We start from the raw sequence: 16,721 nt of genomic DNA on the forward strand, positions 1-16,721 counted from the left end.
AATCTTCCTGTGCAGGCTCTTCCTGTTCAGTAAGCCAACACCTGTTCAGTAAGAAGTGCTTAGGCAAGACTCCCTAACAATGTAGCTTGGCCTACTGAGCACACCCTTTAGTGGCTGCAGCTCTCAAGCGCTTTGAGTGCGATAGGAGAGAAGCACTATACAGGTGCTAGGATTATGAACCTAGTGAGGTACAACAGATGGGGAGGGGGTGTCATGGAAGCTAGTGAGGTACAACAGATGGGGGGGTGTCATGGAAGCTAGTGAGGTACAACAGCCGGGGCGAGGGTTTTTGGAAGCACAACTTGAGGGCATATGTGATCTGACGCACATACACATTTGTCTAAGTGCCTATGGATGGGGATGGTTTGTTTGATCATGTTCCACCGGAACTCACCAGCCACAGAACACATCGATCATTTCAAATCTCTGGCTTCTCTTACAGCTGTTCAGCCCCACCCTAACGGGATCGGATTTGCCAGACCTGGACTCCAGCCTGGCCAGTGTGAGTATCTGCAATCCAATACTGGAATGGGGGATGTATAGGAGAAAAATCCTCGTTTTCTAAGCCACACCGACACATGTACATGTGATGTATGTGTCAAATAATGATCATCTGTATTTAATATTACATTTTAAAGAGTGGCCACTGCATATGTGTCAATTGATACTGACAAGACTGGAAGCTTCCTGGTGGGCTGTGGGCTATTATACACTCTCTTAGGGGGGAGGCTCAGTTCTGGCTCTTTTATTGAAACCACAACTTCCTCTGGAAGCACTAGTGGTCCAGTCCAGCGTCCTTCCACATGCCTTGTACTCTAAAGTGGCCCACTTTTGACACATGCGCTGCTTTCCCGGGTGTTGGACTCCAAAACACTGCTACATGTATCAAAAGCAGGCACTACCAGCACAAACTGTATTGCCAAATAGGTGGGAATTGTGCATTATTTTGGGTCAAAGGCAGGTATGGTGACTATATGGGCAATAAGGAGTGGTGATACAGGTTTTTACAGTATATTATGCCAAGATATATTTCCACTTTAAAACCAAGATAGGAGTGCCTCTTTAGTGGCCCATTCTCCTCTCATACAGTCTCTATTGCTACACACCGGCCAATCACATCTAACCATTCCAGTGTGTTTATCTAAGATGTATTGTGAGGCGTAGGTTGTAAATGTTAATGATGGGCATTTTGTCTTGTAGATTCAGGAGCTGTTGTCTTCTCAGGACCAGAAAGAGACAGATCCAGACCCAGCAGATGCAGGTATATAGTCATCATTGTCTTTCAGGTCCGCACAGCTCAAGTCTGTATTAGACCAGTCAGTGATGGTGTATGAAGTGCAGTAACCCATAGCAACCACAGCAATGTAATAACTGATCGATATTGGGCCATTGCTCTCTTCTCATTATTAGATATGCTCAAATGAATAACAATTGTAGATAAATATAATTTTTTAATCCCATCGTGTTCAAAGAGGAACTTTGCTGAAAAATTTTAGTAGGGGAAAAATCAATACATTGCAAAGTATAAAGTTAAAAATAGAAGAAATGATCGATACTCGCCCTATAATTCATTCATGTATTTTGATCCACTGTTGCTCTTTACTGCTGGCAGACAAGGTGGGGAAAGACAGACGGCACCAACTGTCATTATCTAAAAACAGACAGGGAGATGCTGCTTGCTTGGCAGTCGAGAACAGTCATTACCCTCTTTCCCCAAAATTAAGACAACCCCGAAAGTAAGACCTAGCAGGAATTTTGAACATGCAGGAAATACAAGCCCTACCCGGAAAGTGAGCCCTAGTGGCAGTAAGGGGAAAATGCATGACTACTTGTGTCATTACTAAAGCCCATGGTCTCGCTGGCAGGAGTGAAAGACACAGCGGAGGACATTGGGGGAGACAGGATACAGTAGGATAGGGGATAGAGGAGGACACTGGTACAGAGGGGGACACTAAAATGTAAAAGGGGACACTGGCACAGAAGAGGTGGATCCAGCAGAGGAAGAGGCAGCACAGTGGGGAAGGCTGGAGGACACACAGCTCAGGAACTTAAATGTTCATAAAAATGTAAGACATCCCCTGAAAATAAGCCCTAGCACATCTTTTGATGCAAAAATTAATATGACACTTATTTTCTGGGGAAACACAGTATTTCCCACAATGCAACAAGGTTCACAGACAGGAAACTATCAGAGCCATGGTCCTGACATCACATTGTGGGAGGAGTTTCACCACAATATGAGCCATACAGACCCCCTGATGATCTATTTGAAAAAAAAAGTAAAGATTTCTGGTGGGAAAGGGCTATTGGCTACTGATCGGGGTGAAGTTCAATCCTGGGTTAACACTCACTCACTTACTCACCTCTGTGATCTATATCAGGCTTTCTCATCCAGGTTCCCCTGGAACCCCAGGGTTCCTTGAGGACTCTGCAGGGGTTCCCTGGCATTTTCCCCCATCGTGGGGGAAGTATAATAGAGCACATTATAATGGGGGGTATTGTAAAAAGAAGCACTAAATTGGGAGTCAGAATAATAATGAGCACATTAATAAAAAGCACTAGGATAAGGTGACAGGATACAGGTAGTCCCCGGTTAACGAACGAGATAGGGACTGTAGGTTCGTTCTGAATCTGTTCTTAAGTCGGAACATTGTTCCATCTCTGTCCCCTGTACCTCCTCTGTGCCCCCCCTGTGCCTCCAGTGTCCCCCTCTGTCACCACTGCCCTCTGTACCTGTTTATACAAGTTTTAAAGCCATTTTTTTCTTTGATGTTTTTAAAATCGATTTTCTCAAAAACTACAAGTCCAATTTGAAAATTTTTTGAAAACAGAGAATCCATGTCGTTCGTAAGTCGGGGACTACCTGTAATGAGTGGCGGTGTAATAGGAGGTAGTGAAATAAACAGCCTCACCTACTTTTAAAGACCATGCCTCTTGCAAAATAAATGCAGGGGTTCCTAAATATCAAACATTGTTTGCAGGGGTTCCTTGAGATTCAAAAGTTATTTGCAGGGTTCCTCCAGGGTAAAAATGTTGAGAAAGGCTGATCTATATGCTCTCCAGCCTCCCCTCCTTTTTGCAGCTGTATGCCTTATTCATAGCTGAAACTGGGACAGTCAAAGCATGGCGCATGCGCAGTCCACACTCTACACCCTGGTGTATCGTGCTCCTGCACAGCTCTGCTTGGCAGCCATTGCAGAGGGAGTCCTAGGCATGCACAGTTTGGAAAGAATCGTAACTGTGCATGACCAGGACCTTCTTGGTGGGAGTGTGTACAGAAAGGGCATGTGGATGGGACAGCACATGCACCCTGGGGATCTCTGAACAGGGCATACAACAGCAAGATGGAGGCGAGGCCAGGAAGTAACCAGGAGTCTGGAGGGGTCAGAAGAGCCTATAGATCATGGAGGTACGTATGCTTAAACACTTTTTCCCACCTGATGTTTACTTTAATGCTTGTCTTGTGCCAATGCAGTGTTTTTATTTATGTGTGTCTTGTCTAATTCATAGACGATGTTTTATCTTTTCCCCTTCCAGGGAAGCAGATTGTACATTACACAGCGCAGCCACTTATTCTAATGAACACATCCGGAACAGAACTTCCCATTCTACTGGAACTGGAGGAGGAAGACCCAGCGGCAGATTACAGCGAGGACCCAACTCTGTCCCTCCTGTCCTGGGGCACTCAGAACAAATCAGGAGGCTCTGGGGTCTCGTAAGACCTGCTGGTGTCTGGGGTGCTGTGAAGCAGTAGCAGGAGAGGTGGCGCCCCCTGTAGGATCACATGGTGGCTGCCACCCTCCTGTTCCTGGTGGAATGGATTCTGGTATTGGAGCTTTCCCACAATGCAGTGCTTAGGATATGTCACGCTACGTCTCTGGTATCTCTGTGGACGCTGCCCGCTTTTGTTCCGATGTTCCAGCTCTGATGTTAAGAGTCGAAGTTAGCCTTAAGTTTGTTCTTGAAGAAATGCGTTGCGGCACACCTCCGACCTCCCAATTCTCTTTTTTTTTTTCTGTTTAATTTCTTTTCATTTACGTTTCAGTAAAAGAAAGTAACTAATACAGACATTCTGCTGCCAACACAGCTAGAATTAACATTACCTACAAGAGAACATATTTATGTTCTACGACTCCTTTGCATATTTTGCTTAAGACAAACAAGAGTACCGCAGTAAACGTATTAATTACTAAAGTATTAAGTAATTCAAGTAGACATGAACGAATGGACATCACGAGATTAAATAATAAAACCAGCATGTTCTATCTCTAGTTGCTAACATAAGCTATATGAGAAATCTGGAGTCTATAATATTGAGAGAGGGTGATGATATAGGACATAAACAAGAAATAATCCACTATTGGAAAACATCTACTAGGTTATCCAGTCATGTTAGGCACAAGAGATCTCTAACTAGGATATTCATGCCCTCAGATCAGTTTTTTGAAGGTTGTATATATGATTCACAGCAGGCAGATGCTGTGTGACGAACTGTAATTCTCACAGATCTAAAACCTTACCCGGTACTAAACGTTCTCATTAATTCTCATCATAAATGCTTTCCTGTCATCGATTACGGAGGTGTGGCCTCCACCAAAACTGACCCTCTATTATTGAATCACCCTTTGTACTGTCGTTCACAGTAAGCGAGGGGGGAGACTTTTGGAAGATATTGCAGCTTTACGTTTTCTCATCTTATTGGTTATTGATGTGTTACGTTATCTTGCTTTTCAGATGATTTATTCAATCATTTTATTGTCCTTTTCTCCTTTTTTTTTATTCTTCTTCATTGCTTTTTTTATGTCTTTCACTCTGCTTTGTATGATTTCTTCATCTCTGTTCTTTTCTGATGTTTTTGCTTATTCATGCCACACACTTTAATTTACTGAGCTCATGCCAAAAGATAAGCTACACGTTCAGGTGGTTTATTAGTTAGGCAGGCATGTGCGAGGTTTGTTGAGACCAGGAGATAAGTAATAGGTTACTGTTGAAGGATGATTCGTGTCCAGTTGGGATGAGAACTCACTATTCTCAAGTGTGTAACCCTAAAGATTCCACTACAGTGCAGTCAAGCATAACAAGCAGGAATCAAATTTTGGCTCGTATAGAATAATTCAGCAGGATATTGGGAGGTGCACCAGTGAGGAGATTGGGAACAGGAACCAGTAGTAAGTTCAGGAAGGACCAGTATGAATGGCCTCATTTGAGAACTCCTGTATGTGCGGTTGTCTTCACTTAACACAGACGAGGGTGTTTTGAAGCGTTCTCAGCTATATGAGGCCTCCTGTGGGGCCAGTAAGTACAGAAAGCAGGCCCAGCTTCCTGGGCCGCATGCAGTAAAGCTAACGCCAGACGTATGTACAGCAGAGGATGCCATGATTGGAAGATTTCAGATGGCTACATGATTGGGCTATTCAGCGTCCTGCAATCATATAATGGGCGGCTTTGCACTGTCATCAAGGTGACGCTTGGCTCGGACGTCTATTTGTATATTTACACACTGACATGTTTATAGTGAGTTGTATTTTGGATTTTTATGAGAAAAGTTTTCAGAATAATCTTCTGTGAATAAATATATATACAGTTGTGTAAAAAAACAACCGTCTGAGGGCTGCTTATTGAACTACACACACACATATCAGAAGGGCTGCCTGTAGGCTTAGAGCATTGAGATTGACGTTGGAAGGTCTCTCAGGGATGAAGCTCACCAGAGAACACAGGTGATTCTAAAAGCCTGGCTGGATTTATCAGTGATGATAAAAATGTGCAACCCTTACCTGCGCCATATCAGAGCGCAGTGAGGGTTGCTGGAAAGTCTCTAAATCAATGGTTGTGTTATTACAACTGCAGATACACAACAATGATAACTTCAATAATGGGAAGTGGGTGGAGGTACCCAACTATATAAAACAGCTTCAAATGTAGAGGCAGTGGTGATACTCACCTCTCCTGAAGAAAAAAGCCAATGGTGACTTGATTTAAACATGATGGTTTATTTTAACACAAAAAACAAGGGTATGACAGTGCGTTACACAGGCTTTGCCTGCTTCCTCAGGTCAATGTTACCCAAAAGCACGTACCCAGTGGTTGAGTGGAGAACGATACGAGCACCTACTAGAATCTCTTGCAAACCATATGATGAATTAAGATACCTCAGTAGGGTAAAGTTTCTGGATCCCCCTTGTCCTCCTCCACCTAGCCAATCCAGCGCTAGGACCCCCGAAGTGCAGCTGCACTGTCCCGGGGCAGTAGTACTGTTCCGCTTGGGCTTCATTGGAAAGAGCCAAGCCTGATCAGGTCCCTGCCACTGCACAGGTGTACACGGCATGAGCAGTACCATGGACCACGATAGGGCTCAGCTTTCTCCGGCGAAACCTAAGCAGGTCCGTGTTACTGCGCATGGGCGAGTCGTTGACTGGCATATTTGTCAACCTTTGTTGGCTGACCCAGTGGAAGAATGTTGAGCAGAAGCAGGACAGGGGAAGCCACTGGATTATCCAGAGGATTCCCGCTACTTGGATAAGTACCCATATTGGGAACTTTTTCCTCTACAGGTTTCTTTTAAAGACCACCTCCAGCCAAAAAAAGGTCTGAATGGCTGCTCCTTAGCCCTCATCTGTACGCCGGTCCCCATCTTGATTCTCCATGTGCCGTAGTACTGACTGCTGCAGTGCATGCTGATAGATAAAGACAATGTGATTGGCTCTCCCAGCCAGGAGTGACGTCACACGGTCTGGGCCTTGTGACATCACCGCAGCATATTCAAGCTGTGGCACAGGGAGAATAAAGATGGAAGCCTGCATATACACGGGGCTATCTTGGTTTGTTTGATAACTTTGTTAGATTTTTGCGCTCAGATCCCTTTAAGCATGGGTATTGTGAATAATTTATTATCTTTATATGTCACCATGGGTCCTCTTTAAGAGGTAGACAAACATTTTAAGACAAAAGTCTCTGAAAGCAACTACAAATAATGGGGACCCCAAGCAAAACTCTGATGGGGTTCCCCAATGTTCACACCTTTTCACTTGCCATCCCCTGGTGACTCTCACAGCCTGGGGCCCATCTTGCAATAGTTATAAGTGTGGCCACCCATAATAACTGTAGCCACAAAAACACCACCTGTTTAGGATTGGACCCATTTATCAGAGAGAGAAAAGTAGTAGTTTAACCCCCCCCCCTGCCTCAGTGCATTTCCTGTCATGCTGTGTTGCCACAAGTGATGTCAGCAGAGCCTCACAGTGAAGGTTCAGGGATATCAGTGGTGACCGGGCTGAAAGAATGTATGAGCTGAAGCAACTTAGGGCTTAGGTAAGAATGATGGGTGATTTAAAAAAAAAAAATAACAGTTGACACCAGAAATAAGCAGCATGAATACAGTAGTGGGTGTTTCAATAATTTGTTGCTGTGGAGAGTCGGTAGTTTCATAAACTCAGAGGCGTAGCTGGGGTTTTCAGCACCCGAGGGGCAAAGACAGTTTTTGTGTGGCCACACATCAGAATGTGGTTGTGGTCATGGGTGGAGTCAAATGTTGTTTAGATTGCCAGATGTGCCCCCCCCCCTCTTCCTGTGTGGATAGCCAGATGCGCCACACCTTTAAATAGCTGAATGCGCCCCCCCTTTAGACAGCCAAATAAGCCTCCCTTTAGATGGCCAGATGTGCCCTACTTTCCCTGCCCGTTAACAATTCTGCACACCTCTGCTGCACAGGGAGGGAGAGAATCGGGGGCACTTCAGGCAGTCAGCGAGCCACCTCTCATGCATGTTGGTTTGCAGCAGCCGTGTGCAGTGCCCTGGGACATTTGTCCCTCCTGCCCACCCATAGCTACGCCTCTGCATAAACTGAGGAGTCTTGAGTCTGATGATTTTTGTACCAACTCTACAGCCCCGGCTAACAGCTGCTCCAGTTGAAATACAGAAGACATACATACTATTTATTGATTTGAATGAGTAGAACCATTTTCAGCAGCACCCTCTGTGGGCAGCCCTTTGAATGGCATCATGACACATAACTATGCAGAGTGATGCCAGTCCCAATCAATGGAGTGCAGCTGTCATCAGGGTATAGCAGGGCTGAAAACATCCCCTCCTGGAGTTATCGTACCAACTATTCAACGCACACGCACAGCTGTTCTGCACCTGCACAGGTCGGCCCCCGAAATCACCTCATATTTCTTTGTGGCTTGTCAATTTGAGCTTATTGAACTATTGGGGCAGCAGAAAAGCCTGTTATGGGGACAAAGAGGCCACATGGAGACGCAGGTGGAATTGGTAGGGCATGGAAACGGGGATGAGGCACCACAAGAACACCAGAAGTAGCTCCTATTAGTGTAACACAAGTCTCAGCCAGCCCTCTTATACCCTGTATGGTGGCACTAGATGCCCCTATTACTGACCACTAGAACACCAGGGACAGTATATTTTGACAAACTACCTACTAAGGGCTCTGCCTCTGACACAGGAGACCTGGGTTTTAATCTCAGCTCTTCTTGTTCAGTAAGCCAGCACCTATTCAGTGAGGAGTCATTGGGCAAGACTCCCTAACACTGCTACTGCCTACTGAGCACGCCCTAGTATCTGCAGCTCTAAGGCTTTAAGTCCACCAGGATAAAAGTGCAATATAAATGGTCTGTGTCTTGATAAAGTAGAACACGTGTCGAACTCCAGGCCTGGAGGGCCAGATCCATGCCAGTGTTTAGGATGGACTGAGAAAGAAAGGAATGTGTTCTACCTGATGGACCACACCTTTTTTGATATAGACCCATCAATTCATTTGAGCTGTATCAAAAATGTGTGAGGATCTCGGCCCTCGTAGGACCGGTTTGACATACCTGAAGTAGAACAACTAGACACTGGCACCACAGAGAGATTTGGCGTCATCTACATGTTAAACTTGAAAAATTTGAATATTGTGCAAAGGTCAATTTATTTCAGTAATTCAACTTACAAGGTGAAACTAATATATTATGGCTGGAAAGTGTACTGGTTAAGGGCTCTGCCTCTGACATGGGAGACCAGGGTTCAAACCCTGGCTAGGGTCAGTACCTAATCAGTAAGAAGCCCCTTGGGCAAGACTTCCCAACCCTGCAGGGTGGCCTCTTGAGAGCACCCTTACTGGCTGCAGCTCTCGAGTGCTTTGAGTCCAACAGGAGAAAAGCGCAAAACAAATGTTTGGATTACATGAAATAGACTCAGTACATGCTGAGATATTTAAAGCCTTTGCTTATTATAATTTTGATGATTGTGGCTTACAGTTTATGAAAACCCCAAAATCAAAATCTCAGACCATTAGAATGTTGTAAAATTGTTCAATATCCTAGGCTCAAAGTGTCAGACGCTAATCAACTAATCAATCCAAAGCACCTGCAAAGGGTTCCTCTTTCATATATTAGTTTCACCTTTTAAAGAGAATCTGTATTGTTAAAATCGCACAAAAGTAAACATTCCAGTGTGTTAGGGGACATCTCCTATTACCCTCTGTCACAATTTCGCCGCTCCTCGCCACATTAAAAGTGGTTAAAAACAGTTTTAAAAAGTTTGTTTATAAACAAACAAAATGGCCACCAAAACAGGAAGTAGGTTGATGTACAGTATGTCCACACATAGAAAATACATTCATACACAAGCAGGCTGTATACACTCTTCCTTTTGAATCTCAAGAGATCATTTGTGTGTTTATTTCCCCCTGCAGCTATCTTCCACTGAAGTATCAGTCTGTTTCTTCCTGCAGAGTGCAGACAGCTCTGCCTGTAGGTAATTCCTCAGTATGTGAAAGCCCAGCCAGCTCAGAGGAGGATTTATCCAGCTTGTAAAAGATAATAGAGCAGAGAGAAGCTGCACTAATCTAAATAATACACAGGCAGTGTGCAGAGAGGGGCCTGGAGGGGGGAGATGCATCACAGAACCACAACACTAAAGAACTTAGCAGCCTTCCAGACACAGGCTGACAAGTCTGACAAGAGAGAGATAAGTTGATTTATTACAGAGATGGTGATAGTAGAAAGTGCTGCAGTAAGCCAGAACACATTAGAATAGCTTTTGGAACTTGTAGGATGATAAAAAACCGGATGCAATTTTTGTTACGGAGTCTCCTTAAGTTGAATTACTGAAATAATGGACTTTTGCACAATAGTCTAATTTTTCGACTTCCACCTGTGAGTCCGTTATACATCTTGCTGTAATGGTACAGCAGGGGCGTAAGTAGAAATCACTGCCCCCTCCCCCCCCCCCCCCCCCTGTGAAACTTTAAATGCCTCCCCTTCTGCACAGGTAAACTGTGAACCAATGTTATTCAATTGGCTAGTGCACATTTATTATTTTTATTATTTAGTATTTATATAGCGCCGACATCTTCCGCAGCTCTGTACAGAGCATATAGTCTTGTTAATGACTGTCCCTCAGAGGAGCTCACAATCTAATCCCTACCATAGTCCTATGTGTACTGTATATTGTGTAGTGTATGTGTTGCAGTCTAGGGGCAATTTAGGGGGGAGCCAGTTAACCTATCTGTATGTTTTTGGAATGTGGGAGGAAACCGGAGTACCCGGAGGAAACCCACACAGACATGGGGAGAACATACAAACTCCTTGCAGATGTTGACCTGGCTGGGACTCGAACCAGGGACCCAGCGCTGCAAGGCAAGAGCGCTAACCAATATGCAACCGTGCTGCCCTTATAAATGTGTTTTCCCCATGCAGATAAAAACAGCAGTGAAGCACTGCAAGCCTTTTCTCTATCAATTACATTAGCTTCTGGAATGAAACTTGCAAGTTTTCACACATACAGACACACATGGTGTGCAGAAAACATACAGAAATCCGACAGATGAGTGCGCTCCCAGCCTCAGCTTATTACACTCACTCTGTCCATCTCTGATGGAGCAGAACTGGCTCTGCAGACTCCTCCAACATTACTACAGTACAGAGCACTTGAGGAGGGGTAAAGAGGCTGGGGGTTGTACACAAGAGCCTGCTGCACACAGAAAAAGAACTTTGTATGATTCCTTATCAGTGCCTGAGCAGATAGAGTCATAAGAACAATTGTGCAGAGAGCAGAAAGCTTTTTTTCTCTGTGCCCTGAGTTGTCAGTCTCTCAGGGCAGGGAAAATAAACCTCTCCCCCCACGGGGGTCCCTACGGCTTCTGGGCCCTCCTGCAGATGCAGCCCGTGCAGGGTCTATTGTTACACCCCTGACAGGCACTTATTTCTGATTCCACCACTTGAATTATAATCACTGAGAAAAAAATCACTCAACTGCAATAATGAACTTGCTGAAATATTTATTATTGGGATCAATGTAGCTCGCAAAATAAACATAACAAGAAACTACAGAACAAACTGGTACATCTAGCACAGAACAGTCGCCTATTTGCTGGACTATCTTACTAATTCTCTGAGCTCTGGAAAGTGGGGATCACTGAACTCCAGCTTATTTGGCCTGTGATTGATTCCTGGAAAGGGAGGGCGAGAAGATTGGTCTGATGGGATGATAGGAAAGAATCCAGCAGTCTGGCTTGGCATGACACTCATGTCTCCACAAGGCGGCAGCATTTGCCTTCCTGCATGCTACACTGAGGTCTTGGGCACACTAATACCCTGCGGTATTGTGGGGAGATGGTAGATCATTATATTACTTTAAGCTCCGCCTTGCTGCTGGACTGATTCAGTGAGAGCGATTTTTCATTGATGGTGTCAAGATTGGTTGTTGTTACACATGCTTTTGTCATCACAATCCTATTGGCTGTCTCCAGATCTTCTCACATTGCACAGACTGGCCATACGGTAATTTTAGGGTCTGTGTAATTCTGAAAGAAGGCGGGGGGCTCAGGCTCTCCATCTGGGGCAAGGAATAGTCAGATCCTGGGCTGGGCGGAGTCTGCCAGTTTCCATCTCTCCGGCCGGTTGGATAGAGTTGTATGGTGGCTGTGAGCAGTTCAGAGAAGGCAGGGCCCTAATACTCTAGCTGTGGCTCCTGGAGGCTCTCACACATCTGGACACGGGATATGAGGAAGACACGTCAGGGGGAAGGGGACAGTTGGCGGCTGCTCATTTTCCAGCTGAAAAAGATATAAGGTGATAGTCAGGACCAGCAGACACATAAAGTGACAGCTTGTAAGATCAGCCCCGTCTTTATGCATAGCCAGATTGACCCAGTTCCAAGCTGCATCCAGTGTGCATTAAATTTGCATGAACATTGGACAAATTGGTTGGGCCGGATTTGAATACTTTATCGCCTAAGGCCACTGTCATCAGCAGCCCCCTTCAGTATAGGTAGCCAGATTACCCTTCCCCCCACCCCCCTCCAGTATAGGTAGTCAGATGACACCCCCCTTCCCTCCAGTATAGGTAGCCAGATAACCCTCCCCCTTCCCTACAGTATATGTAGTCAGATGACACCCCCCTTCCCTCCATAGGTAGCCTGATGACCCCTTCCAGCCAGTATAAGAAGCCAGATGACCCCCCCCCCCCCCTTCCATATAGATAGCCTGATAACCCCCCTCCCTCCAGTATAAGTAGACAGGTGACACGCCCCACCCCTTCATATAGTCTGCTGCCCACCCGCCCTTGATCTTGTGGTGCCCTAGGCCATGGCATAAGTGGCCTTGCTATAAATCCAGCACTGCAAATCGGCATCTCATTCACCCTCTCTACAGACTTACTGATTGGCAGCTGCTGGATTTAATTGGCTCATTTTCTTTCCTCTACCTGGTCGGTGGATACAGTATGTACACATTAGGAGAAGTTGTTTTGCACATCTCTGGCGGTGACTAGGCTAGCGTAGTTCACATAGGCCTCAATTCACTAAGCTTTATCAAACGTTTGTTATTTTACCTCATGGGTAAAATCTAATTTTGAATTCACTAAAGTGTATATTTATTGAATGTTTTATCGATAAAACTTTCAATAAGTCTATAGCGCCTTAGTGAATTAAGGCCATAGTCTTCCTCTTTTGAAGGGACAATAAATACCTACTTGGGTATACATATGACCAATGCATTGCAAATGTTTCCAAGCCCATGCAAGTTTTGTTGCAGTTTGTAATTGAGCCAATCAAATGCTTTTGTGGCTGATTTTCATTGGCCCAGCTTCAATAGACATGCAAATTGCAAGAATATTTGTATATTTTCATAAATTCGGAAAAAAATAGTATTTAATTATTGATCATCATCTTTACTTGGGAAGCGTGTTCCTCAACCATAATGGATGCCCACAACAAAGAAAAAGTAGATCCACTAAGATCAGCACCACTACAACCAAATCTGAAAATACAAAAAAAGCTTTATAGCTTTATTTGAGATATACAACTGTACACAGCATCTAAAAACAAAAGTGTCATAGCGGGGGGGATTGTAACAAGTCATCAATACAATATGTTGTACAATGTATTAGGAGCCGCCCCTCAAACAGCCAAAAAGTCTTAAAGAGTAACTGTCAGGCTGCAGAAGCTAATTTAAACCTCTATTCTCCTGTGTTAAACAGTTTAGAAGGAAGCCCAAAAGCAATTAGTGAAGATAAAAATCTCAGTTACCTTTGATGTGTGCTTATCAGCAAGTCTGTTATTCTTAAGAAGACGCAAGCCGCATACCATACTGCAAAGCATTCTGGGGCTCTCCCCTCGGCTGCTAATGAGACGTTACAGCAGCTTGTAATCGCGTAGCACTGATAAATCTCGGGCAGAGTACTCTGCAGGAGTCCGCTATTGTTCCTAGCCACTTAGCTCATTATTATTCACTGCACACTGTGTTATTCAAGTAGGAGCTTATCTGTGATCAGGAAGCAGGCAGGACATGACGACACATTTGACAGAAAAACATGGAACCTGCCATGAGCTGTCAGGAGCATCTATCTCTGCATATACTATATACAAATTCTGTGAAATCCAAACGTGGACAGTGAAATGCATATGTAATGTAAGTACAGCCAATCTTTAGCTACTGATATATGTGTTTATTTTCTCTGAGACCTTATACCTAACAGCTCCTCTTTAAAAAATAAATGGTTTGTGTTGAAATGAGTGGGTTCTAATAAAGTGTACAACTTGATTGTATTGATTACTTGTTACACCCCCCACTTTTAATTGTTTTTAGATGTTGTGTGCAGTTGTTATATCAAATAAAGCTTTTTTTGTATTTTCATATTTGGTTGTAGTGGTGCGGTTCTTAGTGGATCTACTTTTTCTTTGTTGTGGGCGTCTAATTGGTCTGATCCATTCTGCAAACTCCCTTATGTTATTAATATTGGACTGCATGTTAAGCTTTATTATATTATATATTACTTATGGATGGTGCTTACCCATACTGGTATCCTCAATAAATACATACATACACACACACACTGCATATACACACACACACTACACACACACACACGTACGTGTGATACTGAAATCATCATAACTAATTGAACAATTTCAGATGGATTACAAATTTAGACTGCATACTTTTAGCTCCCTGTTTTGCTCATAAATCCCCCTCCGCCCCTCTAACAGATGTGCCAGCCGCAGCTGTTTAGCAAATGAAACACGTGAAAAACATTATCGAAAACAATCATAAGCTCACTTTCCTAATTTGTTGGGGAAATTATTTTGCCTGATAGTTTCTATTTTGATAAGTTGCAGATGGTCATTTTATTACCATGAATAAAACATCTGCTTGAACCGTTATCAAATTATACACAAGAAAAAAAATAGATCTAATAATGGTCTGTCAAAGGAAAAATCCACTTTCCTCAAAAATAAATAAAATCATCATGAATATACATGGTGATATTGCACTCTTGCTATAGTTGTCCTTTAAAGGATGACTGAAGCAAAGGCGATATGGAGGCTGCTATATTTATTTCCTTTTAAGCAATACTAGTTACCTGGTTGTTCTGCTGATCCTCTGCCTCTAATACTTTTAGCCATAGACCCTGAACAAGCATGCAAAAAAATCTGTCAAGAGTAACTGCATGCTTGTTCCAGGTGTGTGATTCAGACACTACTGCAGCCAAAGAGATCAGCAAGACTGCCAGGAATTGGTATTGTTTAAAAGAAAATATGACAGTCTCCATATACCTCTTGCTTCAGGTTCCCTTTAAAGTGGCCATACAAAATTCCATTTTTTTTTCAATCAAACAAATTCAGTACATTATTTCAGTTTCATCAAACACATCTTAAAGGATACCCGAGGTGACATGTGACATGAGATAGACATGTGTATGTACAGTGCCTAGCACACAAATAACTATGCTGCGTTCCTTTTTTTTTCCTTTCTCTGCCAGCAATAGTTAAATATCAGGTATGTAAGTGGCTGACTCAGACAGGAAGTGACTACAGTGTGACCCTCACTGATAAGAAATTCACCATTTTATCTCTTTCTTGCTCTCAGAAGCCATTTTCTGCTAGGAAAATGTTTTATAGTGGGAATTTCTTATCAGTGAGGTTCACACTGTAGTCACTTCCTGTCAGGACTGAGTCAGCCACTTACATACCTGATATTTAACTCTTTCAGTCAGAGAAAGAAAAAAAGGAACACAGCATAGTTACAGTGGTGTGAAAAACTATTTGCCCCCTTCCTGATTTCTTATTCTTTTGCATGTTTGTCACACTTAAATGTTGCTGCTCATCAAAAACCGTTAACTATTAGTCAGAGATAACATAATTGAACACAAAATGCAGTTTTAAATGATGGTTTTTATTATTTAGTGAGAAAAAAACCCTCCAAATCTACATGGCCCTGTGTGAAAAAGTGATTGCCTCCCTTGTTAAAAAATAACTTAACTGTGGTTTATCACACCTGAGTTCAATTTCTGTAGTCACCCCCAGGCCTGATTACTGCCACACCTGTTTCAATCAAGAAATCACTTAAATAGGAGCTATCTGACACAAAGAAGTAGACCAAAAGCACCTCAAAAGCTAGACATCATGCCAAGATCCAAAGAAATTCAGGAACAAATGAGAACAAAAGTACTGTAATTGAGATCTATCAGTCTGGTAAAGGTTATAAAGCCATTTCTAAAGCTTTGGGACTCCAGCGAACCACAGTGAGAGCCATTATCCACAAATGGCAAAAACATGGAACAGTGATGAACCTTCCCTGGAGTGGCTGGCCGACCAAAATTACCCCAAGAGCGCAGAGAAAACTCATCCGAGAGGCCACAAAAGGCCCCAGAACAACATCTAAAGAACTGCAGGCCTCACTTGCCTCAATTAAGGTCATTGTTCATGACTCCACCATAAGAAAGAGACTGGGCAAAAACAGTCTGCATGGCAGATATCCAAGGCGCAAACCACTTTTAAGCAAAAAGAATATTAAGGCTCGTCTCAATTTTGCTAAAAAAACATCTCAATGATTGGCAAGACTTTTGGAAAAATACCTTGTGGACCGACGAGACAAAAGTTGAACTTTTTGGAAGGTGCGTGGCCCGTTACATCTGGCATAGAAGTAACACAGCATTTCAGCAAAAGAACATCATACCAACAGTAAAATATGGTGGTGGTAGTGTGATGGTCTGGGGTTGTTTTGCTGCTTCAGGACCTGGAAGGCTTGCTGTGATAGATGGAACCATGAATTCTACTGTCTACCAAAAAATCCTGAAGGAGAATGTCCGGCCATCTGTTCGTCAACTCAAGCTGAAGCGATCTTGGGTGCTGCAGCAGGACAATGACCCAAAAGACACCAGCAAATCCACCTCTGAATGGCTGAAGAAAAACAAAATGAAGACTTTGGAGTGGCCTAGTCA

At 43.6% G+C, this 16,721-nt stretch overlaps 2 protein-coding genes across 6 annotated transcripts in view; one reads left to right on the forward strand and one right to left on the reverse strand.

Moving 5' to 3' along the window:
* HSF1 (heat shock transcription factor 1) overlaps positions 1-5,600 on the forward strand; it is a 43,535-nt gene extending 37,935 nt beyond the window's left edge. For all 3 annotated transcript variants that reach the window (XM_068237851.1, XM_068237850.1, XM_068237852.1), the window contains 3 exons: positions 443-502; positions 1,201-1,261; positions 3,538-5,600. In XM_068237851.1, the coding sequence (XP_068093952.1) occupies positions 443-502; positions 1,201-1,261; positions 3,538-3,719 (303 nt within the window). In that variant the 3' untranslated portion in view covers positions 3,720-5,600. The remainder of the gene's footprint in view (positions 1-442; positions 503-1,200; positions 1,262-3,537) is intronic.
* Positions 5,601-11,263: 5,663 nt separating this feature from the next.
* The window catches only part of LOC137517851 (uncharacterized), a 74,095-nt gene continuing 68,637 nt past the window's right edge, over positions 11,264-16,721 (reverse strand). For all 3 annotated transcript variants that reach the window (XM_068234914.1, XM_068234913.1, XM_068234915.1), the window contains exon 9: positions 11,264-12,055. In XM_068234914.1, coding sequence (XP_068091015.1) covers positions 12,045-12,055 — 11 coding nt within the window. In that variant the 3' untranslated portion in view covers positions 11,264-12,044. The remainder of the gene's footprint in view (positions 12,056-16,721) is intronic.

This window comes from Hyperolius riggenbachi, chromosome 5, assembly GCF_040937935.1.
Source record: "Hyperolius riggenbachi isolate aHypRig1 chromosome 5, aHypRig1.pri, whole genome shotgun sequence".
NCBI classification, from domain to species: domain Eukaryota; kingdom Metazoa; phylum Chordata; class Amphibia; order Anura; family Hyperoliidae; genus Hyperolius; species Hyperolius riggenbachi.